Raw genomic sequence first — 27,212 nt, 5'->3', positions numbered from 1 at the left:
ACATCTACAGTGTACATTTGTAATCAGTTAGAAAATAAAGTTTTTTTTTTTTTTTTAAAAAACTGTTTTAAAAGTGACAATTCAAAAAAGATAAGTGTAAAACGAATAAATTACAATCAAGTTCTTAAATTGAGATGCTTAAGAATATACAGAATAATGAGCATAATAAATGAATACACCGAATCGTTTTAAATCCGTACCCACGTATACAACTTGTGTGTCAGTTACAAAGAGTTTAACAATGTTATGGCCTGTGGAATGAAGCTTTGGCAGCTTCTGACTGTTGTTGTTTTTCTGAAGCAATATCTCCTGCCAGACGGCAAGAGAACAAACAGTCCATGTGACGGGTGAGAGGAGTCTCATGCAGAGAGCTTTCTTCCTGCACCTGCACCAACTCCACACTTTGGACATACAGTAGAGTAGAAGACTGTCACTGTTCTGGGATGCTAGACTCAAGACATGAGTTTGAGAAGCACTGGGCTTTTAATGTCCATGTTGATGTGATAGAACAGGTCCCAGACCTGTCTATATAATACTCCCTGTATAAAGCCCTGTCAACCGTAGAGTGTTTTAACTAGACACTGAAAACATCACTCTTCATGCCTCTCTGATTTCACTATTTGTGATTCTCTGTTACATGGTTTGTGTTCTTACAGACTTATTGGCTGTAAACTGAGAGGAAGATTTCTGGCCTTGACTCTTCAGTGGGCAAACTCCCACCTAAGAGAGCTGGACATCAGTGACAGTGAGCTTCAGGACTGTGAAGGAGAACTGCTCCATCAACCACTGAATCAAGACTGTAAAGTGAGGTCTGTATTTTGCACAGTGCACATCTTGTTTTTCTGTCATTTCGTGTTTGGAATATAAGGAGTGTAGAAGACCTGTTGCTTATAGTGTTTTTCTCTCTCACTGTAGACTCATCAGCTGTAGACTCAAAGGCAGCTCCTCTGAGGTTGTGGTCTCAGTTCTGCAGTCATGTATTTCTCAACTGTGTGAGTTGGACATGAGTGGCTGTGATCTCCAAACATCAGACGAGAAGCTGCTCTCTGGTCTTAGGAACCCAAACTGCCAGCTGGAGAAACTGAGGCCAGTGATATTCTGAAAGAGTTCACACTCACAGAGGTCTTATCTACACATTCAAATTCACATTGAGGTTCAAGTTTAAGTGCATTTATCGTTCCAGCCATATCTAAAACATCTACAGTGAAGTGGAAATGTTTCTCACAACTAGCGTTCATTTACAATGAACTGAAAGATGAAGTAAAACAAAATCTGTGTTAAAGCAACACCATGGAGTTTTTCAACCTTTTGGGGTTCGGGTACGAACCGGTACGAACCAAAGAACTACAAAATTCGACTGCTTTACGGCATATAGGGCCCACTTCCCCCACCACTTCCTCAAATTCTGTGCGAGCGTTGAATAGACAGTTGGTGCCTTATAAACATGAGCTACGTGATCTTTTGGCGTTTGAAAAAAATAAAACCCATGGAATTATATTCATATGATGATATGCTGAAATGCATGCTATGGGATAGGCTACCTGGAATAGCTATACATTTCACACGCAACGCAGGCAGTCCGAGCTTATAGCTCAACGTAGGCTAAATCTACCGCCTATAGGCTACTGACCAAACAATTATCTTGAAAAACAAAGTTATCATGTGTAAGATTCTGTCATCATATTATAAGAGCTCTGCCTCTCCAAACATTTTGGGCGTGCAAATATATGCCACTATGGACGTGAATACCATAGAATACAATATCTGGTGACCATCGATTTTTTTTTTATGTTATAAAGACACTAAAAATGACCACCCTAGATTAGGCTATTGCTCATAAATATCGTAATCGTTTTGTTTTTTTTTAAAATAAGTAATGACCAACAATAACCAACATCATCCCAATACCGAGAACGTGCACATACCTGAGCTGAAAGCCTAGTTTTACAAATGTATCACAACTGGTATCGTAGTAGGCTACCACATAATTTAATATTTAATGTGCAGCCTCAATCTAGCCTATAGGCTACTGTACGCTATGTCTAACTTGCTTCTGGTGTAACCGTGACAGATTTTACGACATGTAGAAGAAATTGCCGTTTCCCAACTGTAGGGGGACCCCGAGAGCAAAACTTACATGGTGTTGCTTTAAATCGGTACCTATGTATAGAAATTTGTCTGCTAGTTACAATGAGTTAAACAGTCGTATGGCCTGTGGGTAGAAGCTTTGGCAGCATCAGACTGTTTTTCTGAAGCAATATCTCCTTCCAGACGGCAGGTGAACAAATAGTCCATGTGCTGGGTGAGAGGAGTCTCTTATAATGCAGAGAGCTTTCTTCCTGCACCTGCACCAACTCCACACTTTGGACATACAGTAGAGTAGGAGACTGTCACTGTTCTTGGATGCTAGACTCAGAACATGAGTTTTAGAAGCTCTGGGCTTAAAGGGATAATCCGGAGTGAAATGCACTTTAGATCAATTTTTCGGACTATTGGGAGTACATACGTTGAGTTGACACCAAAATCATGTCATTCGGATGTATTTTGAGAATGTTCGAGTTCACCGTTTTTAGCCAAAACTCGTTAGCCTGGAAGTGACCGGGGCAAGTCCTTTCGCCGCTACAAAACGCTATTTTTATACCTCTTCTACTGTTCCAACCAACACTACACTTACGTGGTAGTGAGTAGAGGGTCCCTAAAGCCAAACCGAAGTATCCCCACGTCTTTATGTGGTCGGATAGAGAGTCCAGAATGAATTTAATCGAGTCAGTACCTTTCCGGAAATGTCACTGCTGCAGCTAGCAACGCGTTAACAACATTTTAATAACATTTCCGGAAAGGTATACGGACTCGATTAAATTCATTCTGGACTCTCTATCCGACCACATAAAGACGTGGAGATACTTCGGTTTGGCTTTAGGGACCCTCTACTCACTACCACATAAGTGTAGTGTTGGTTGGAACAGTAGAAGAGGTATAAAAATAGCGTTTTGTAGCGGCGAAAGGACTTGCCCCGGTCACTTCCAGGCTAACGAGTTTTGGCTAAAAACGGTGAACTCGAACTTTCTCAAAATACATCCGAATTACATGATTTTGGTGTCAACTCAACGTATATACTCCCAATAGTCCGAAAAATTTATCTAAAGTGCATTTCACTCCGGATTATCCCTTTAATGTCCATGTTGATGTGAATGAACTGGTCCCAGACCTGTCTGTTACAGGGTTGCCAACTCTCACGCATTCGCCGTGACACTCACGATTTCAGCATCAATCTCACGCTCTCACGCAGACTTAAGCAATGTCACGCCAAAATCCATTCTTATTTTTCTTCAACCCGTTCGTTATCAGTTGGTGACTTGACCACATGCAGCAGATCATTGTGTAGGCAGTAGACGAATTTAAGGCATGTATAGGCTCTTTAGATGAACTGCAGGGATAGGTCTAATACCTGACTACAACGTTCTCAGCGCAGAGAAATTATGTAAGGGATAATCAACGACGCGCCGTGGAAAATAATGAACGTTCGAAGTGGTAATAAGGACCCGACGCCGCAGGCGTGATTGCTCACGAAGTTCTAGTCACACTGATATGAATGAATGACTCTTGACAGAGCACAATCTTTTCGATGGTATTATAGACCTACTAGTTGCTGTGATAGACGGATCGCGAGAAAATCAACGTGAATTTAGGCTGTTGATGTACTAATTAATTTGTAGGCTATAAGCAGGGTTGCCAACTCTCACGCATTCGCCGTGACACTCACGATTTCAGCATCAATCTCACGCTCTCACGCAGACTTAAGCAATGTCACGCCAAAATCCATTCTTATTTTTCTTCAACCCGTTCGTTATCAGTTGGTGACTTGACCACATGCAGCAGATCATTGTGTAGGCAGTAGACGAATTTAAGGCATGTATAGGCTCTTTAGATGAACTGCAGGGATAGGTCTAATACCTGACTACAACGTTCTCAGCGCAGAGAAATTATGTAAGGGATAATCAACGACGCGCCGTGGAAAATAATGCACGTTCGAAGTGGTAATAAGGACCCGACGCCGCAGGCGTGATTGCTCACGAAGTTCTAGTCACACTGATATGAATGAATGACTCTTGACAGAGCACAATCTTTTCGATGGTATTATAGACCTACTAGTTGCTGTGATAGACGGATCGCGAGAAAATCAACGTGAATTTAGGCTGTTGATGTACTAATTAATTTGTACTAATTAATTTGTAGGCTATAAGGCATGACCGAGTAATTTCAATTTCACTAGGCTTTCTACTTGTTCTCCAACTTCAGGTTGTATGCGCCCCAAAATAATGAACTAGGCTACTGCTCTTCCACTTGTTTGGTCTTTTGACTACATAGAAAACAAAGCATTTGGCTACTTCCACATATTAATAACTTTAGGATAGCCGAAAAGCATGACTGAAACCTATCACTCTCTTAAAGTGACAGGCATTAAATGACAATAAAGATAGGCTAAATGTAGCCTAAGTGAGTATGACAATTGTGTAAAAATCTAAAATCAATATGAAATAGTCAACTTACTATGTATTTTAGCTAATTACGCAGATCATAAATAATGTAAACTTAATATGAATTTCAAAATGTTTGAAATACAAACATAGACATGAAACCACCTTTTCACTGAGTGTGTTGGGGGCTTTGTAGGCTAATGTATTTGTGATCTTTGTGGGGGGGGCTCCCAAATCAAATCAAGAAAATATCAAAATTCTTGACTGATTATCAATATCAAAACAATTGTGACACTACATTTCTTATCATGTAGGCTATTTTTCATTGACTATGGCTCCTAACCTGATAGCCTACATGAGATAGATAGGCCTAAATATATAGATGGATTGATGGATGGTTGTTTGGGTAGATAGCCTACTGTACAGAACATCTACACAGTATGATTCTGTAAATGACCTATTATTTTATTGGATGAGTTGTATCGGTCTACAACACCACTACAAATGACATTGGGAAAGCCATACTGGTAGACCTATATTTTATTCACCTGGTTTAACAACTACCAGATGTTTATATGTAGTCTATGGTCTAGGCTATGGGCCCCGTGTGTCTGGCAAGGGGCCTGCACTTAAAGATTGTGCTGATATCTTCGGCACCCATTTTTTTTTTGGCGTGGCCCTCAAATAAGCCAAATGCACCCCCCCCTTCAAAATCTCACTCCAGCCAAACACCCGAAGTTGGCAACCCTGCTGTTACAGTATATAATAGCATAATACTCCCTGCTGATGATACACTAACAACATCAGTTTTCACCCCTCATACGATGTGCATTTTAGGACATCCTCAGACTCAGGTGTCAAAAACAACCGTCATCTTCAGACAAAACTGTCTCAGCGTCAGAAAAACCTTATCATCCTCAGACAAAACTGTGTCAGAGTCAGGAAAACCTCGGTCATCCTCAGATAAAACTGCCTCAGCGTCAGACATGTCAGAGTCAGATGTCAGACATCAGATGACAAGGAGTCAGGTCTCAGAAAAAACGCTGTCAGAAAAAAAAGAGTCAGACAAAAAAGTCTCGGATGAAAAGTTGTCAGAGTCAGGTCTCAGAAAAAATCTGTCAGAAAAAAGAGTCAGACAAAAAAGTCTCGGATGAAAAGTTGTCAGAGTCAGGTCTCAGAAAAAATCTGTCAGAAAAAAAGAGTCAGACAAAAAAGTCTCAGATGAAAGTTGTCAGAGTCAGGTCTCAGAAAAAAACTCTGTTCCCATGGATACTCCAAACAAACTCAGCTGCAGATCCAACACGTCACGTGAACTAGCTTGCAGAAAACAACTTTGTATTAGGCTATATCTAGGTTCTACACAGTCTATGATTATATCAGAAACAAGCCTGTAGTTTGCTTGCTGTAGCCTAATTTATTAAACGAAAGAGTTGTTTTCTGCCAGCTAGAAATAGTTCACCTGACGTGGTATTCTTCAGCGGAGTTTGTTTGTAGTAGCCTATGCTAACCCAGCTGTTTCTAACTGGTAAAGGAAGCATATCCTATTTGTGATATAATTCGAAACAGTTGTTTTCTGCAAGTTAGGCTGATTCACTCGTGCAAATCGTAGCCAGGATATTTGTTGTTGATGATCTTTGTTAAGTCATGAGGTTGCTATGGATACTAACTCCGCTGAAGAATACCACGTCAGGTGAACTATTTCTAGCTGGCAGAAAACAACTCTTCCGTTTAATAAATTAGGCTACCGCTACAGCAAGCAAACTACAGGCTTGTTTCTGATATAATCATAGACTGTGTAGAACCTAGATTTAGCCTAATACAAAGTTGTTTTCTGCAAGCTAGTTCACGTGACGTGTTGATTCTTCAGCTGAGTTTGTTTGGAGTATCCATGGTAACAGAGTTTTTTTCTGAGACCTGACTCTGACAACTTTCATCTTTTTTGTCTGACTCTTTTTTTCTGACAGATTTTTTCTGACATCTGACTCCTTGTCATCTGATGTCTGAAGCCTGACTCTGATAACTTTTCATCCGAGACTTTTTTGTCTGAAGATGACGGATATTTTTCTGAGTCTGACACCTGAGTCCGAGGATGTCCTAAAATGTACACCGTACCCTCATGTTTCCTCTCTGATTTTACTATTTGTTATTCTCTGTTACATGGTTTGTGTTCTTACAGACTTCTTGGCTGTAAACTGAGAGGAAGGTTTTTGGCCTTGATTCCTCAGTGGGCAAACTCCCACCTAAGAGAGCTGGACATCAGTGACAGTGAGCTTCAGTACTGTGGAGGAGAACTGCTCCATCAACCACTGAATCAAGACTGTAAAGTCAGGTCTGTATCTTGCACAGTGCACATCTTTTTTCTGTCCTTTCATGTTTGGAATGTAAGGAGTATAGAGGACCTGTTGCTTAAAGTGTTTTCCTCTCTCACTATAGACTCATCAGCTGTAGACTCAAAGACAGCTCCCGTGAGTTTGTGGTGTCAGTTCATTCATATATTTCTCAACTGAGTGAGTTGGACATGAGTGGTTGTGATCTGCAAACATCAGCAGAGAAGCTGCTCTCTGGTCTTAGAAACTCAAACTGCCACCTGGAGAAACTGAGGTCAGTAAAACTCTGAAAGAGTTCACAGAGGTCTTACCTTCACATTCAGTCTGTGGGCATAGAAGCATTTTGAGAAACATTTGATTGTTGTGCCTGTGTTGATGAGAGGGAGTTGACCCCAGATCAGTTCAGTGCTCCCTGCTAGTGTGTCCATGCACATATAGAGCTCTACATCCACACAGGGAGCTGGACACTGAGGTTGGGATGATAGTGGGAGTCCATTTGCAGGGAAGCTGTACAATACCTAAGCTGTATTATCTCATTTTGCACACTGTTTTTCTCAAAGTGATATTACTACTTTAATATTCATCATAAAACTAGGCAGTGACCCAACACATTGCAACAAGACTCATTTAGAGATGAAGCGGTCAGGCTACAAAATCTGTAATTGCTGCAGGAAGAGGATTCTGTGATAAACTAATTTCAATCACAACCCCATTCTTACAAGTAGAAACTATTATTTTACTCAATGTCCTCTATTCCTTTCCCTGTTTATTTGTATTATAATGTGTCAATGTCTGTTAAAGAATGTTAATAAGATTTTAGCTAAAAACCTTTGGTAATTATGACCGCCGCTAGCGTAGCTAGCGAAGCGGTCATATAGTTGTTGTCAAAGTTTTTTTTTTTTTTTCGTCATTTTTTGGTCAACGATTCCCGGGACACCGTAACACCGGGGCACATGAAACTTGGTGGGCATGTAGCCTCCGTAGACTTGTGCGGAAAAATTTCGTTTCGTCCCCGGGGGTCACTCCCCCCCGCGCTGCCCCCGCCCGAAGCCCAAAAATTGCAGTTTTTCCTACATAACTACCTGAACCGTGGCACCGAGGATGACAATTTTTTTATGGTATGTTGGTCTCAAGAGCTCGGATCAACTTAGCTTATAACCAGTCATTTGTGATTTGCACCCCCATGGTAAAAATTGAAAATGTAATGTAATATTGCTTTAATTGCCCCTATCTTCAGATGAGATGCTATGAACTGCACCAAATTTCATGTGTATGATTAAGCTGACACCCTCTTGGAGTATGCCAAGTTTTGTGGAATTTCATCCATGGGGGGCTATAATAAATGTATTTATGTGTGCATTTAGTGAATGGTCCCTCAACGTGTCTGTTCTACACTGAAGCCTAGAATGGCCCGTGCCCCATGTAGCTGTGTCACTGGCCACCCCCGTGGCTACCCTGTGCTTACCAAATAAAACAATTATTTATTTATTACAATTTTATATGAGAACGTCAAATGCAGAACTAATGCAACAATGTTCAAACACTGTAGCCTGCTGCCACTGGTGTGTGGCGCTGGCGCTGCTCAGTGAGTGATAGATCAGATCAGAGAGAAGAAGACAAACGAAGAAGATGGAGTTGTGATTTCGGATTTCTCAGTTCCGAATGGCGGCCATATTGGAATTTTCTTTACTGTCGCTAGTTTCACACTACTTGATTTCTCATGTTGCAGTAAGCTAAACGATTTCATCTCTTACGTGACTTGTTGTTCTTGCACGTAACTGTGTAACCGTCAGACTTATAAAGAAGTTGGTAAATGTCTTTACGTTTAGAAACGTAATCAAGCAAACTCATCCAAGCAGATGCGAATAGCCTACAATGTCAGTAGGCTACTCAAACCACCTGTAGCAGGCTTAGGACTAGGTAAGTAAAACATCTCTTCTCTATATCTCTACTTTTCATTTTAAAAACTGTATTTAAAGCGTAATTCTAGCCAACACCTGTTTCCAAAATGTAGAGTCTGTACATTTGGTCCCTAGCTTGGTTTGCCCGAAAATTAAGTGGAAATAGAAGTGTTTACTTTAGGCGCTAGTTAGTAACATCATCTGAATTAATGAACTGGCATGGTGCATTTATACCTGACGATCTCTTTCAAGTAATTTAAATAAAAACCGGACCTCATGGTTAGTATTTATAGAGTCTGTACATGTGGTCCCTAGCTTGGTTTGTCTGAAAATTAAGTGGAAATATCCTTTAGTAGTGGTTGTACTCTAGGCACCAGTTAGCATGTAACAGCATGTGAATGAATGAACTGGCCACTAGCATGGTGCATTTATACCTGACGATCTCTTTCAAGTTATTTGAATAAAAAACTGACATCATGGTTAGTATTTATAGGGTCTGTACATGTGGTCCCTAGCCTGGTTTGTCTGAGAATTACGTAGAAATATCCTTTAGAAGTGTTTGTACTTTAGGCGCTAGTTAGCATGTGCCAGGTGTCATATACCATTGCAGTAATCATCTCACTAAACCAATCTGTTCAACAGAGTTTGCCATTCAGACCACTGCACCTTTGCCAGCACCACCACCCAGCAAGCTTCATCAACTCCAGCCATGCCGGTAAATACAGTGCCTATTGACAGCCTACACACCCCTGTTGAAATGCCAGTAGCTTTGTTCATTGTTAAATCCTGTTGTTCTTAAATGTGTTATTGTGTTTTGGAAAGGTATTGCATTACATTACTCTTCACCTTTTGCTTTTGTAGTAGAAAACATGTTGATGGTAGTGAAAAGGTAGTAAATTCAGCTCAATTTTGCTATTCTGGGAGGAAAAACCACCAAAGCTGCTGTTTAAGAGGATGCTGGGCCGGGCTTTGAGGAGGTCCCTGGCGCTCCAAATTAATTAGACTGGTGCAGCAGGAAAGGTGGCTTTTAAGTCCTTACATCTGAAGAGTGTGTTGCATATTTATATCATTATTAAAAATAATTTTAATAAATTGTTTAAGCATGTACAATAAATAAAGCATGTAAATGAACATGTAAAATAAATAAACAAAAGCATGTAAAATAAATAAATAAACAAAATGTATTGAACCTAATACTATGTGTGGTGAGTCTGTGTGATAGTTGCTGAGGATACATGTTTTTATATTGGATTATTAAATTACAGAATACATTTATAGGTTTCTCATCAGCAGGCACTGTCTTCACCTTAGTAAATTTGGTAACTTTGGTAAGCCCTGTAAATAATTGTAAATTGTTCTGATTGAGGGCAAATGGAAAGTGTTATAGTATTATTGCTATTTTAGTACATCATTTTCATTATTATGGACATAAATAAGGCCAATTAGAAGCTGGTAGTAAGCGGCAAAAGGGTGGCCCTTTATCTGGAGCCGCTTCTGAGCCGCCGGTGGACCGCCAGAGAACTGATGAGCAAAACTCCAGCGGGCCACTGGTGGGTACCGCCGTTGGACCGCCAACTCTGCCACTGGTTTGTAACAGTAACTTTAGCATTGCCCATGGTGGATTAAATGATTGCAAAATATTTATTGAGGTGAGTTTAACAAGTGTAATTTCATTGGCATATAATTCAGGCCTAAAGTAGATGGCTAAATGGCTACAATAGAAGGATACACGAAAAGCCCAAACTACCAAAATCTTCATATTTTATTACCACAGTTTCTATCTATAGGCCTCTCTTATTTGGTATACTGACTAGACATTATTGAACAAACATTATTGAACAAACTGAAATATTCATCTGTTTTTCAGTATCTCAGTAGGTTAAAGTATTTTTAGATACCTCCCTGAAATTACTTTTTGCAGGTTGTGATGTCTTCTATATATTGTTGACATTACTGTTAAAATGGCGTAACTGTTAAATTCCAATATAGTGAGTAGGCTATTGGCAAAACCGATTTCCATTTTTATGTTGAGCCGGCAGGGGGCTCAGTTTAAAAAGTAACTTAAGTTCACACGCACAGATAAACACACTTCCACGGATTCCACACACACACACACACACATGCGCACACATGCACACACATGCACATTCACACACACAGACAGACACACACACACACACACCTTTATACAAGCAAACTCACACATGCACACACTCTATACACATGAGCTGCAAGAGTAGGAGATAAATACATACAGTATATTGCACAAATCGGAGATACAGGAAAGTTGACAAGCGTCAACTTGACAAGTTGACAAGCTCTTTTGGAGAGAATGTGCAGAACTGAGCGGCGGTCATATTGTGTACCGCTATGCGGTGCATCTAGTAATGGTAAGAATGTATGCATGCCACCATTCTGTTTTCTGATGTCTGTCTCTTGCCCTCTCACTCTATACAGACTTGCTGGTTGTAAGCTAACAGAGGAATCCTGTAAGGCTGTAGCCTCTGCTTTGCAGTCCTTCATCTCCCTAAAGGAACTGGACCTGAGTCACAATGACCTGAAGGATTCTGGAGTTCAGCTTCTCTCTACAGGACTCAGTAGCCCTCACTGTAAACTGACGACTTTAAGGTGTGTATGTGCACTCATATTGTGGCACTGTTGGCTGCCCGTCTGTACATTTTTTAGAATAAATCATCAGCTGCAGTATGTGTTAAAACAGACTGAGTCAGTGCCAGCTTTTGAAAACAAGCTGTGAAATGATGGCATCAGTGCTGCAAGGGACACCTACCCAGCTCTGACCTGCAGGATGCAGTTTTAGATCAAGTACATTGTCATGTTGATATTAGCAGAATGACAACTACATACCAACTAAATGCTTACTAGCAGAAGCTAGTATTCTAGTCATTGTCCTCTGTTCTATCTATTCTATATTAAATGTTTATAATAAGGATAAGAGTATAAATGTATTCATGCCACCATTCTGTTTTCTGATGTCTGTCTCTTGCCCTCTCACTCTATGCAGACTTGCTGGTTGTAAGCTAACAGAGGAATCCTGTAAGGCTGTAGCCTCTGCTTTGCAGTCCTCCATCTCCCTAAAGGAACTGGACCTGAGTCACAATGACCTGGAGGAGTCTGGAGTTCAGCTTCTCTCTACAGGACTCAGTAGCCCTCACTGTAAACTGCAGACTTTAAGGTGTGTATGTGCACACATATTGGACCAATCCCAAACTCCGGACTCACAGACTCAAAGACTTTGGTGCGCGTTCTTGCAGAATTTGTAAGTGTTTAGGGCTGTCCCAATGTGGAAATTCAAAGGGCGTGACGGTTTGAGTACACACTTACCGAGCCCTTCCCGTGAGTCTGCATCGTTGCAGACTTCACCTAAGGGAATTACACACAGTTCAAAGTGTTGTGATGTGTTGTGAAAATCCGGAAATTACAAAGGTAAACAACAGCACGACACACGTGCATGGTGCAAGTGTCAGCTACATCTTTGTTATTAAACATCGCTAATGTACATGTGATCTGGTGAAGTGCTGTCCCAATCCTATTTATACCTATATGAGCCCATGTGGCCTCACACACTCACTCACTTAGCACCTGAGATCAATTAAGTCTGTGAGTCTTTAGTCCTTAGTCCTCAGGGCTCACTTTGGGATTCAGCCATTGTGGCACCGTTGGCTTCCCGTCTGTAAATCTTTGGAATAAATCATCAGCTGCAGTATTAGTGCGGCAGATTAGTGAAACTATCGTTCACTTTGTGGTACAAGCATCACATTTTGCACAAATATTCTTTGGGACCCACTTTATCCAAAAAGCACATTATCCACACAAAAAAATCCAATATGGCTGCCATTTTCCAAGATGGCCGCCATTGAAAGCCATTAGGTGCATTCGACTTCATGTAGCCGTCTTAAGACGACTGCAGACAAGACTATTTCTGACATTCTGATAGGTTTTCAACCATGACGTACAGATGGTACGGATTGAGAATGCACCTTCTCCCGCGGGACTCCCGAAGAGATCCCGCAGGCTGTCAAGCCGATTTTTTTCGAGGCTAAGGCAATGTACCCAAACAACCACCAGGTGGCAGAAAGTTTCAACCCACATGCATTTAATGATGAAGACCGCATATCCGTCAATAGTCGACTCCTTAATCTCATTTAATCATTAAAATGAAGGTGATGACTGGCGAAATGAATCAAACGACGTTTCAATAAACCATTCTTGAAATTAATGAAAATGGTTAAAGAAAATCGCCTACAGCCTAACACCGACACAGCTGATTCTTTGATTGATTCTAAGCTGTTTTGATGTAGGGGATGGGTAAACTGGCGCGCTACAAACATGCTACCAATCAAATGTAATATTAGTAGTATTAGCCTACTTAGACACTTTAGTCATAGGCAACGTTGCCATGTTAATTTGGGCTAGAAGTGCTTGCTTGTGGTGGCGCTCCTGTCTGCTGCTTCTCCCGAATTGTGTTTGGCAAATTTGTCAACAATCAGCTTAAATGTCAAATCATATTTATTTCTCTTTGTCGCCATGGTATTGGGGGAAACGAGATGGTCAGTCCTCGTATTTTTGCTTCACGTTTCGTTATAAGAAATATAAAAGTAATAGTTAAAGTCTTCTTCCGTATTGAACACGGGACGCTCTTTGTTCCGTTTTTTAAGGAACTACTCAATGCACACACACTACAATGAAAAACACAAAAAGAAAACACTAAACATATAGCCTACAACCTAATGACACTTTAATGCAGCGTTTCTCAAACTATGGGCCGCGAAACGTGGAGACTGCTGCTGGTCCGCGAGACATGGAGTGAAATTAGGGGTGTTTTCACACTTGGTCCCTTTCAGCCATCTAAACGAACTCAGATCGATGACTCAGCATTTTTTGCGCATATGTGAACACTCCAACCGTACCCAGACCCCTTTAAAACGAACCGAACTGAGGGTGTTTTCACACCATGGTCCCCTTTAAAAGAACCAAACTCAGTCCTCTTTAAGTGGACCGAAAAGTGGACCAACAGAAAAAGAACTCAGTTCTTTTTGTGTTCACACTGTGAGTTTATGAGAAAGAGGACTGAGGCCCCAACAAAGCTTAACTGGACCAGGAAGAGAACCCAGTCCTCTTTCTCATAAACTCACAGTGTGAACACAAAAAGAACTGAGTTCTTTTTCTGTTGGTCCACCTTTTTTGCGTGCGTGCTTGCCGTTGAGGTGTAGCCTACAAAAATGAGCATAACATCTGATTATTAAAGTATGGCTGTAGGATATAGGCTACTGGTAAGAGAAGAGCTGGTTTAAAATTCAAGTGTAGTAAAAAAGTTTGTGCACATCCCCGGTCAAGGAGCAGAACAAGAGTAAATCATAAAAATTGGAAAAAGGTTCGCACACTTGAAATCCTTCTTTTTTTATTTTATTTTCTTTTCTTTAGCACAAAGGAATGACATTTCGACTGTGTGGTCTTCTTCAGATTAAAATTCAAGTAACGAGCGCTATTTAACCCCTCGAGACCGACTGTATTGCAGTCTGCTGACACAGCCAGGCGACGCTCCCAACCTAGAGAGAGAGAAAACCGACAGCCGTCTGTGAGATCCATTTCATGAAGAGCAATTCTGTCTTGTGCGATCATTCCCCCTCCCCCACACTCGTCTAACCAGTTCACTACATTATAGCCTACCTATATGTGGCATTGAGGATGACTGCTACCCTCCCCCTTCTCTCCCGACAGACACCGACACTATGTAGCCTACATGTAAAAATGTGTGAGTGTGCGCTGAACCACGAATTCACATATTAACTTTTTTTTAACATTTTTTTAATAAATCGATGGCTTTTGTCTTGATGGGTTTCGGAGAGATTCGTAAAGTGAGGTTTGAACCCTGGTCGCCGGCTTACTATGCATGTGCCTTAACCAGTTACGCCATTCGCGGGATGCATGTTAACTCCGATCAAAAGTTCTTACATGTTAAACTGACGTTAGTTATTAATTCACCACATGATAAAATGCTGTCATATAGCTTGACGCACAGCAGCCTACGGTAGTCTATGTCTATCTCTGAATCAACATGAACATGCATACTATACATAAGTTGCTAGAAACTTATTTTGCGGAGCTAGGCCTACTAGTCGATGGTTACAATGAATAACCCTCACTGCCCTATCGCATATCTGACCATCCATTGTTACAATGTTACAAAATGCACGATCTTCTCCATGCATGTAGCCTAGGGTTATAAGTAAAGTGACAAGCATAGGCATGTATTAAAGATATTTCTGTTAAATACATTTTATTTTCAGTTGTCAAAAGTGGTGGGGACAAAATCTGTGATAGGCTACAAATCTGTGCTGGGTAGGCTACATGTAGGCTACCCACGTCGCCGGTTAAAATTAACATGCCTCCGTTTTAAAATAGCCTATACACATTTCTAAGTATTCCTAGCATGTAAATGTTGCCTAAATGTCCATCTTGTCCATCTCTTTCGTCTTCGCCTTGACAATAATAGCCTATTCACGGAAATGCGGTCTTGTAACCGTAATGAATTAATGAATTAATTAATCTAAGGTTGCCTATCGAGTCTTTTGTGAATTGAAGGCTATTTCCTTCTGATAGGCCTATAGGCGATTTTCTAAGATAATTTTCATTAATTTCAACAATGGTTTATTGAAACGTCGTTTGATTAATTTCGCCAGTCATCGCCTTCATTTTAATGATTAAATGAGACGGATATGCGGAGCATTTCTCTCCCTCTCCATTGACCAAAACGTTGCTCTGGCATCTCTGCTAGACTGACTGAGTTGTAGGCTACGTCGCGTGAGAGAGCTGTGAGGTAGGCTGTAAAACATTCCAAAACTCTGCAACTGCAATCTGACATGCCGAGCGTCATGTCTCTTTTCTCCACTTGTCACCAGCGCGGTGTCTTCGGGTTTTTCCGTGTTTTCCGGCAGGAGCCGAACCTTCATGTTATTAGGGCGGTCTTATGTTGCCCCCTTGCGGTTGCAGTTTTAATTACAAAGTCCCGAACCTTTGGGATTCCCGATGTGCGGGAAAGAAAGGAGCATTCTCAACCCGTACCATCTGTATGTACAACTCCGGTTTGAAAGACGTATCAGAATGTCAGAAATAGTCTCGTCTGCAGTCGTCTTAAGACGGCTACATGAAGTCGAATGCACCTATTATACTTGTTTTTTGACCTGGATTGGGTTTGGATAATCATATTTTGATGATCTTGACATCTAAGTATAGGTTAAAGCAGGGGTGTCAAACCCATTTTCACCGAGGGCCACATCAGCACAATAGTTGCCCTCAAAGGGCCAGATGTAACTATAAGATTTGTAGCACCAGCCACAAAATCTTTAGCATCGGTATAAAACTTCCCTAAAATCGAGAAGAGCAAAAGGTATCAGCATGACATGTTCTTTTTATTGGGGGCCAAGCAGCGAAGCTGCGAGGCAACCCATAGTGATTGTACGTATTCTTATTATTAGGGCCCGAGCACCGAGGTGCGGCCACTGAAAGTGGCTGCACCGTAGGTGCAAGGCCCTATTGTTTTTGCTCAGATTATTAGGGCCCGAGCACCGAGGTGCGGCCGCTGTAGCAGCGGCTGCACCGTAGGTGCAAGGCCCTATTGCTTCTGCTCAGATTATTATTATTATTATTATTAGGGCCCGAGCACCGAGGTGCGGCCACTGAAAGTGGCTGCACCGTAGGTGCAAGGCCCTATTGTTTCTGCTCAGATTATTATTAGGGCCCGAGCACCGAGGTGCGGCCACTGAAAGTGGCTGCACCGTAGGTGCAAGGCCCTATTGTTTTTGCTCAGATTATTATTAGGGCCCGAGCACCGAGGTGCGGCCACTGAAAGTGGCTGCACCGTAGGTGCAAGGCCCTATTGTTTTTGCTCAGATTATTATTATTATTATTAGGGCCCGAGCACCGAGGTGCGGCCGCTGTAGCAGCGGCTGCACCGTAGGTGCAAGGCCCTATTGTTTCTGCTCAGATTATTATTATTATTATTCTTTTTCCGTCTTACCTGTTTTTTTTTTTTCACCAACTTGGCATGCTCTAAAACTCTTGTAATTTGGCAGCCATTTGTAGAATTGCAATCGAAACTCAGAGACAGAGCTTTGGACTAGGGTGTGGCTCAGGGACTCTATAGCGCCACCTAGCGCGGTTTCTGTTGTGTTTGACACATACATGCACGAAAATGAACCAAATTTGGTGGGCATATGTGTTGTACTAATCTGAACAACTTTTACATTTAAATGATATAGTAAATCTTATAGGAATTTGAGTTATGATTATGATTATGATTTTTGCACATCACGTATTTTGAAACACTTCTCCTAGACGGTTTATCGAAATCATGTCCTTTCAGCAGTAAAATGATCTTGAGGGGTTGCCCGAGAGGAATTGCGACCAGATTTTTGAATTTCAAAAGTATATTGAAATGGCGAAGGTTTGAATCTAGGTGTCTTATAAAAGAAACAAAAAGTTGGTGTTATAGGCAGAAAACAGTGACTAATTTGGATGAAATTTGATGGAGTATTAGTTAATGTGTTTGTAGTGACAGTCATATACAAAGTTTTGAATTTGGTGTTGTTTGTGATTTTTAAAAGCGCATTAATGATTGTGGTGGATACAGTTTTAGCTAAAATATTTTGAAGCGAGTTGATGAATGATTATAATCATATCAAGCTATGCTGCAATTTTGATTTTAACCATGTTAACAGAAAGTGAGTTATTTTTAATTTCATATTTGCCCAATCACACAGCCCCTCCTCTCTGTCCTTCTCTGCCTCTCTCTCTGTTGCAACTAACAGACACACGCACGCACTCTGTCACCCCCCTTCTCGGGTCCTCCCTAACTAACACACACACATTGACACACGCGCGGCTTTCTAGAGACACAGACACAGACACAGACACACAGACACACACACACACACACACACACACACACACACACACACACACACACACACACACACACACACACACACACACACACACACACACACACACACACACACACACACACACACACACACACACACACACACACACACACACACACACACACACACACACCCTTTGGGCAACCGTGGCCTACTGGTTAGGGCTTGGGGCTTGTAGCTGGAGGATTGCCGGTTCGATCCCTGACCAGTCCACAGCTGAAGTGCCCTTGAGCAAGGCACCTAACCCCTGACTGCTCCCTGAGCGCCGCTGGTTGGGCAGGCAGCTCACTGCTCTGAGTATAGTATATTAAAAAGTATACAAAAGTATATTGAAATGGCGAAGGTTTGAATCTAGGTGTCTTGTAAAAGAAACAGAAAGTTGGTGTTATAGGTTGAAAACAGTGACTAATTTGGATGAAATTTTATGGAGTATTAGTTAGTGTGTTTGTAGTGACAGTCATATGCAAAGTTTTGAATTTGGTGTTGTTTGTGTTTTTTAAAAGTGCATTAATGATTGTGGTGGACACAGTTTTAGCTAAAATATTTTGAAGCGAGTTGACAAATAATTATAATCATATCAACCTATGCTGCAATTTTGAAATTTTGACTTTAGCCATGTTCACAGTAAGTGAGTATTTAGGTTTATTTGTGTTTGCATATGTCTTATACTCCATCCATTTAGCTGAGCAGGAGTAGGTGCTCTCTCTCTCAGCTGCATGTCTCTCTCGTCCCCTGCTACTTCTCTACACAGACTCACAGACACTCTCTCACCCCTCCCCCGTCATTCTCTCTCTCTCTCACGCACGCACGCGCGCGCGCACACACACACACACACACACACACACACACACAGACACACACAAACGCACACAAACACACACACACACACACACACACACACACACACACACACACACACACACACACACACACACACACACACACACACACACACACACACCCACCCACCCTCCCTCTTTCCTCCCTCCCTCCCTCCTTCCCTCTGGGCAGCCGTGGCCTACTGGTTAGGGCTTGGGGCTTGTAACTGGAAGGTTGCCGGTTCAATCCCCAACCAGTCCACCACTAAAGTGCCCTTGAGCAAGGCACCTAACCCCTCACTGCTCCCCCAGCACCACTGGTTGGGCAGGCAGCTCACTGCTCTGGGTCAGTGTGTGATTCACCTCACTGTGTGTTCACTGTGTGCTGTTCGTGTTCACTAAATTGGGTTACATGCAGAGAAACAAATTTCCCTCACGGGATCAAAAAAGTGTATATTCTATTCTATTGATCCATTTGTCTCTACCCCCTCTGTCTGTGTCTGTCTAGTGTTACTGCTATCGATAGTCAGAGATAGAGCTCTGGCCTAGGGTGTGGCTTAGGGACTCTATAGCCCTACCTAGCATATTGTCTGTTGTGGCTGACACATACATTCAGGAAAATTGACCAAATTTGGTGGGCATGTGTGTTGCTCATGCACATGCCCACCAACACGCACATGTTGCTTTGTTAGATCCCGAAATCTCACAGGTCTCCGCACCGCTGGTGCTCGGGCCCGCCATCGCCGCTTGCGGCTATATTTAGGGCCCGAGCACCGAGGTGCGGCCGCTGTAGCAGCGGCTGCACCGTAGGTGCAAGGCCCTATTGTTTCCGCTCAGATTATTATTATTATTATTATAGTTTTTCCGTCTTACCGAATTGCTTTTTTCACCAACTTAGCATGCTCTAAAACTCTTGTAATTTAGCAGGCATATGTAGAATTCCATGTGTTACTCAGAGACAGAGCTTTGGCCTAGGGCGTGGCTCAGGGACTCTATAGCGCCACCTATCACGCTGTCTGTTGTGGTTGACACATGCATTCACGAAAATGGCCCAGATTTGGTGGGCATGTGCGTTGCATTAATCTGAACAATTTTTACATTTACACTCTATAGTAAATATTCGAAGAATTTGAGTTATGGTTATGATTATGAATTTTGCACATCATGTATTTTGAAACACTTCTCCTAGACGGTTTATCGAAATCATGTCCTTTCAGCAGTAAAATGATCTTGAGGGGTTGCCCGAGAGGAATTGCGACCAGATTTTTGAATTTCAAAAGTATATTGAAATGGCGAAGGTTTGAATCTAGGTGTCTTATAAAAGAAACAAAAAGTTGGTGTTATAGGCAGAAAACAGTGACTAATTTGGATGAAATTTGATGGATTATTAGTTAGTGTGTTTGTAGTGACAGTCATATACAAAGTTTTGAATTTGGTGTTGTTTGTGATTTTTAAAAGCGCATTAATGATTGTGGTGGATACAGTTTTAGCTAAAATATTTGAAGCGAGTTGATGAATGATTATAATCATATCAAGCTATGCTGCAATTTTGATTTTAACCATGTTAACAGAAAGTGAGTTATTTTTAATTTCATATTTGCCCAATCACACAGCCCCTCCTCTCTGTCCTCCTCTCTCTGTTGCAACTAACAGACACACGCACACACTCTGTCACCCCCCTTCTCGGGTCCTCCCTAACTAACACACACACATTGACACACGCGCGGCTTTCTAGAGACACAGAGACAGACACAGACACAGACACAGACACAGACACACAGACAGACAGACACACACACACACACACACACACACACACACACACACACACACACACACACACACACACACACACACACACACACACACACACACACACACACACACACACACACACACACACACACACACACACACACACACACACACACACACACACACACACACACACACACCCTTTGGGCAACCGTGGCCTACTGGTTAGGGCTTGGGGCTTGTAGCTGGAGGATTGCCGGTTCGATCCCTGACCAGTCCACAGCTGAAGTGCCCTTGAGCAAGGCACCTAACCCCTGACTGCTCCCTGAGCGCTGCTGGTTGGGCAGGCAGCTCACTGCTCTGAGTATAGTATATTAAAAAGTATACAAAAGTATATTGAAATGGCGAAGGTTTGAATCTAGGTGTCTTGTAAAAGAAACAGAAAGTTGGTGTTATAGGTAGAAAACAGTGACTAATTTGGATGAAATTTGATGGAGTATTAGTTAGTGTGTTTGTAGTGACAGTCATATGCAAAGTTTTGAATTTGGTGTTGTTTGTGTTTTTTAAAAGTGCATTAATGATTGTGGTGGACACAGTTTTAGCTAAAATATTTTGAAGCGAGTTGACGAATAATTATAATCATATCAACCTATGCTGCAATTTTGAAATTTTGACTTTAGCCATGTTCACAGTAAGTGAGTATTTAGGTTCATTTGTGTTTGCATATGTCTTATACTCCATCCATTTAGCTGAGCAGGAGTAGGTGCTCTCTCTCTCAGCTGCATGTCTCTCTCGTCCCCTGCTACTTCTCTACACAGACTCACAGACACCCTCTCACCCCTCCCCCGTCATTCTCTCTCTCTCTCACGCACGCACGCGCGCGCGCACACACACACACACAGACACACACAAACGCACACACACACACACACACACACACACACACACACACACACACACACACACACACACACACACACACACACACACACACACACACACACACACACACACACACACACACACACACTCCCTCCCTCCCTCCCTCCCTCCCTCTTTCCTCCCTCCCTCCTTCCCTCTGGGCAGCCGTGGCCTACTGGTTAGGGCTTGGGGCTTGTAACTGGAAGGTTGCCGGTTCAATCCCCAACCAGTCCACCACTGAAGTGCCCTTGAGCAAGGCACCTAACCCCTCACTGCTCCCCCAGCACCGCTGGTTGGGCAGGCAGCTCACTGCTCTGGGTCAGTGTGTGATTCACCTCACTGTGTGTTCACTGTGTGCTGTGTGTGTTCACTAATTTGGTTAAATTGGGTTACATGCAGAGAAATAAATTTCCCTCACGGGATCAAAAAAGTGTATATTCTATTCTATTGATCCATTTGTCTCTACCCCCTCTGTCTGTGTCTGTCTAGTGTTATTGCTATCGATAGTCAGAGATAGAGCTCTGGCCTAAGGTGTGGCTTAGGGACTCTATAGCGCTACCTAGCATATTGTCTGTTGTGGCTGACACATACATTCAGGAAAATTGACCAAATTTGGCGGGCATGTGTGTTGCTCATGCACATGCCCACCAACACGCACATGTTGCTTTGTTAGATTCCGAAATGTCACAGGTCTCCGCACCGCAGGTGCTCGGGCCCGCCATCGCCGCTTGCGGCTATATTTAGGGCCCGAGCACCGAGGTGCGGCCACTGAAAGTGGCTGCACCGTAGGTGCAAGGCCCTATTGTTTTTGCTCAGATTATTATTATTATTATTATTATTATTATTATTATTATTATTATTATAGTTTTTTCCTCCTTACCTGTCCCACGGCCTTTTGGCCCTTTTTCACCAACTTGGCATGCTCTAAAACTCTTGAAATTTGGCAGATATATGTGGAATTGGTAAAACTACTCAGAGACTGAGCTCTGGCCTAGGGTGTGGCTCAGGGACTCTATAGCGCCACCTATCGCGCTGTCTGTTGTGGTTGACACACGCATTCACGAAAATGGCCCAGATTTGGTGGGCATGTGTGTTCTATCAATCTGAACAACTTTTACATTTATACTCTATAGTAAATATTAGAAGAATTTGAGTTATGATTATGATTATGATTTTTGCACATCATGTATTTTGAAACACTCCTCCTAGACGGTTTATCGAAATCATGTCATTTCAGCAGTAAAATGATCTTGAGGGGTTGCCCAAGAGAAATTGCGACCAGATTTTTGAATTTCAAAAGTATATTGAAATGGCGAAGGTTTGAATTATGGCGTCTTATTAAAGAAACAGGAAGTTGGTGTTATAGGCAGAAAACAGTGACTAATTTGGTTGTAATTTGGCAGCTACATGTGGAATTGCTACTGCTACTCTGAGACAGAGCGCTGGCCTAAGGTGTGGCTTAAGGACTCTATAGCACCACCTAGCAGCACGTTGTCTGTTGTGGTTGACACATACATCCACGAAAATGAACCAAATTTGGTGGACTTGTGTGTTATTGCTACTGCCAGTCAGACAGAGCTTTGGCCCAAGGTGTGGCTTAGGGACTCTATAGCGCCACCTAGCACATTGTTTGTTGTGGTTGACACATACAGTACATTGAAGAAAATGAACCAAATTTGGTGGGCTTGTGTGTTATTGCTATCACTAGTCAGAGACAGAGCTCTGGCCTAGGGTGTGGCTTAGGGATTCTATAGCGCCACCTAGTGTATAGTTTGTTGAGGTTGACACATAATTCACGAAAATGAACCAAATTTAGTGGACTTTTTTCGTATTGCTATCGCTAGTCAGAGACGGAGCTCAGGCCTAGGGTGTGGCTTAGGGACTCTATAGCGCCACCTAGCGTGTTGTCTGTTGTGGTTGACACATATATTCACGAAAATGAACCACATTTAGTGGGCATGTGTGTTGCTCATGCACATGCACACCAACCCACACATGTTGCTTTGATAGATTCCGAAATGTCACGGGTCCGCACCGCAGGTGCTCGGGCCCGCCATCGCCGCTTGCGGCTATATTTAGGGCCCGAGCACCGAGGTGCGGCCGCTGTAGCAGCGGCTGCACCGTAGGTGCAAGGCCCTATTGTTTCTGCTCAGATTATTATTATTATTATTATTATTATTATTATTATTATTCTTTTTCCGTCTTACCTGTTTTTTTTTTTTCACCAACTTGGCATGCTCTAAAACTCTTGTAATTTGGCAGCCATTTGTAGAATTGCAATCGAAACTCAGAGACAGAGATTTGGCCTAGGGTGTGGCTCAGGGACTCTATAGCGCCACCTAGCGCGGTTTCTGTTGTGTTTGACACATACATGCACGAAAATGAACCAAATTTGGTGGGCATATGTGTTGTACTAATCTGAACAACTTTTACATTTAAATGATATAGTAAATCTTAGAGGAATTTGAGTTATGATTATGATTATGATTTTTGCACATCACGTATTTTGAAACACTTCTCCTAGACGGTTTATCGAAATCATGTCCTTTCAGCAGTAAAATGATCTTGAGGGGTTGCCCGAGAGGAATTGCGACCAGATTTTTGAATTTCAAAAGTATATTGAAATGGCGAAGGTTTGAATCTAGGTGTCTTATAAAAGAAACAAAAAGTTGGTGTTATAGGCAGAAAACAGTGACTAATTTGGATGAAATTTGATGGAGTATTAGTTAGTGTGTTTGTAGTGACAGTCATATACAAAGTTTTGAATTTGGTGTTGTTTGTGATTTTTAAAAGCGCATTAATGATTGTGGTGGATACAGTTTTAGCTAAAATATTTTGAAGCGAGTTGATGAATGATTATAATCATATCAAGCTATGCTGCAATTTTGATTTTAACCATGTTAACAGAAAGTGAGTTATTTTTAATTTCATATTTGCCCAATCACACAGCCCCTCCTCTCTGTCCTTCTCTGCCTCTCTCTCTGTTGCAACTAACAGACACACGCACGCACTCTGTCACCCCCCTTCTCGGGTCCTCCCTAACTAACACACACACATTGACACACGCGCGGCTTTCTAGAGACACACACACACACACACACACACACACACACACACACACACACACACACACACACACACACACACACACACACACACACACACACACACACACACACACACACACACACACACACACACACACACACACACACACACACACACACACACACACACTTTGGGCAACCGTGGCCTACTGGTTAGGGCTTGGGGCTTGTAGCTGGAGGATTGCCGGTTCGATCCCTGACCAGTCCACAGCTGAAGTGCCCTTGAGCAAGGCACCTAACCCGTGACTGCTCCCTGAGCGCCGCTGGTTGGGCAGGCAGCTCACTGCTCTGAGTATAGTACATTACAAAAGTATATTGAAATGGCGAAGGTTTGAATCTAGGTCTCTTGTAAAAGAAACAGAAAGTTGGTGTTATAGGTAGAAAACAGTGACTAATTTGGATGAAATTTGATGGAGTATTAGTTAGTGTGTTTGTAGTGACAGTCATATGCAAAGTTTTGAATTTGGTGTTGTTTGTGTTTTTTAAAAGTGCATTAATGATTGTGGTGGACACAGTTTTAGCTAAAATATTTTGAAGCGAGTTGACGAATAATTATAATCATATCAACCTATGCTGCAATTTTGAAATTTTGACTTTAGCCATGTTCACAGTAAGTGAGTATTTAGGTTTATTTGTGTTTGCATATGTCTTATACTCCATCCATTTAGCTGAGCAGGAGTAGGTGCTCTCCCTCTCAGCTGCATGTCTCTCTCGTCCCCTGCTACTTCTCTACACAGACTCACAGACACTCTCTCACCCCTCCCCCGTCATTCTCTCTCTCTCTCACGCATGCACGCGCGCGCGCACACACACACACACAGACACACACAAACACACACCCCCCCACACACACACACACACACACACACACACACACACACACACACACACACACACACACACACACACACACACACACACACACACACACACACACACACACACACACACACACACACCCACACCCACACCCTCCCTCTTTCCTCCCTCCCTCCTTCCCTCTGGGCAGCCGTGGCCTACTGGTTAGGGCTTGGGGCTTGTAACTGGAAGGTTGCCAGTTCAATCCCCAACCAGTCCACCACTAAAGTGCCCTTGAGCAAGGCACCTAACCCCTCACTGCTCCCCCAGCACCGCTGGTTGGGCAGGCAGCTCACTGCTCTGGGTCAGTGTGTGATTCACCTCACTGTGTGTTCACTGTGTGCTGTGTGTGTTCACTAATTTGGTTAAATTGGGTTACATGCAGAGAAATAAATTTCCCTCACGGGATCAAAAAAGTGTATATTCTATTCTATTGATCCATTTGTCTCTACCCCCTCTGTCTGTGTCTGTCTAGTGTTATTGCTATCGATAGTCAGAGATAGAGCTCTGGCCTAGAGTGTGGCTTAGGGACTCTATAGCGCTACCTAGCATATTGTCTGTTGTGGCTGACACATACATTCAGGAAAATTGACCAAATTTGGTGGGCATGTGTGTTGCTCATGCACATGCCCACCAACACGCACATGTTGCTTTGTTAGATTCCAAAATCTCACAGGTCTCCGCACCGCTGGTGCTCGGGCCCGCCATCGCCGCTTGCGGCTATATTTATTATTATTCTCTCTTCCTCTTAGCCCGTTTGGCCGTTTCACCAACTTGGCATGCACCAAAACTCTTGTAATTTGGCAGGCATATGTAGAATTGCATTTGATACTCAGAGACAGAGCCCTGGCCTAGGGTGTGGCTCAGGGACTCTATAGCGCCACCTACCGCGCTGTCTGTTGTGGTTGACACATACATTCACGGAAATGAACCAAATTTGGTGGACATGTGTGTTGTATTATTCTGAACAAGTTTTACATTTACACTACATAGTGAATCTTAAACAAATTTGAGTTATGATTATGATTATGATTTTTGCACATCATGTATTTTGAAACACTTCTCCTAGACGGTTTATCGAAATCATGTCATATGAGCAGTAAAATGATCTTGAGGGGTTGCCCGAGAGGAATTGCGAACAGATTTTTGAATTATCGAAGCATATCGAAATGGCGAAGGTTTGAATTATGGCGTCTTATTATGAAACAGGAAGTTGGTGTTATAGGCAGAAAAAAGGTTAGGAATTGTATGTAATTTGGCAGCTACACATGGAATTGCATCTGCTAGTCAGGGACAGAGCTCTGGCCTAAGGTGTGGCTTCGGGACTCTATAGCGCCACCTAGTAGCACATTATCTGTTGTGGTTGACACAAACATTCACGAAAATGAACCAAATTTGGTGGACTTATGTCTTATTGCTATCACTAGTCAGAGACAGAGCTCTGGCCTAAGGTGTGGCTTAGGGACTCTATAGCGCCACCTAGTAGCACGTTATCTGTTGTGGTTGACACAAACATTCACGAAAATGAACCAAATTTGGTGGACTTATGTGTTATTGCTATCGCTAGTCAGACACAGAGCTTTGGCCTAGGGTGTGGCTTAGGGACTCTATAGCGCCACCTAGTGGGTTGTCTGTTGTCGTTGAAACATACATTCACGAAAATGAACCAAATTTGGTGGGCACATGTGTTATTGCCATCGCTATTCAGAGACAGAGCTCTGGCTGAGAGTGTGGCTTAGGGACTCTATAGCGCCACCTAGTGCATTGTCTGTTGTGATTGACACATACATTCACGAAAATGAACCAAATTTGGTTAGCATATGTGTTATTGCTATAGCTATTCAGAGACACGATCTGGCCAAGGGTGTCTTATGGAATGTATAGCGCCACCTAGCGCATTGTGTGTTGTGGTTGACACACACATTCACGAAAATTAACCAAATTTGGCTGGCTTGTGCGTTATTGCTATCGATAGTCAGAGATAGAGCTCTGGCCTAGGGTGTGGCTTAGGGACTCTATAGCGCCACCTAGCGTGTTGTCTGTTGTGGTTGACACATACATTCAGGAAAATTGACCAAATTTGG

The 27,212-nt window shown here is 42.4% G+C and overlaps 1 protein-coding gene across 1 annotated transcript in view; it reads left to right on the top strand.

Moving 5' to 3' along the window:
- Positions 1-27,212, top strand: part of LOC134077936 (uncharacterized) — an 84,826-nt gene that overhangs the window by 18,943 nt on the left and 38,671 nt on the right. The window contains exons 17-21 of the mRNA XM_062533576.1: positions 657-809; positions 916-1,086; positions 6,655-6,807; positions 6,912-7,079; positions 11,164-11,254. Of these exons, the coding sequence (XP_062389560.1) occupies positions 657-809; positions 916-1,086; positions 6,655-6,807; positions 6,912-7,079; positions 11,164-11,254 (736 nt within the window). The remainder of the gene's footprint in view (positions 1-656; positions 810-915; positions 1,087-6,654; positions 6,808-6,911; positions 7,080-11,163; positions 11,255-27,212) is intronic.

Source organism: Sardina pilchardus, chromosome 1 (genome assembly GCF_963854185.1).
Source record: "Sardina pilchardus chromosome 1, fSarPil1.1, whole genome shotgun sequence".
Lineage (NCBI taxonomy): Eukaryota > Metazoa > Chordata > Actinopteri > Clupeiformes > Clupeidae > Sardina > Sardina pilchardus.
The sequence above is the reverse complement of the archived record's forward strand: the minus strand, read 5'-3'. Positions and strand labels throughout refer to the sequence as shown.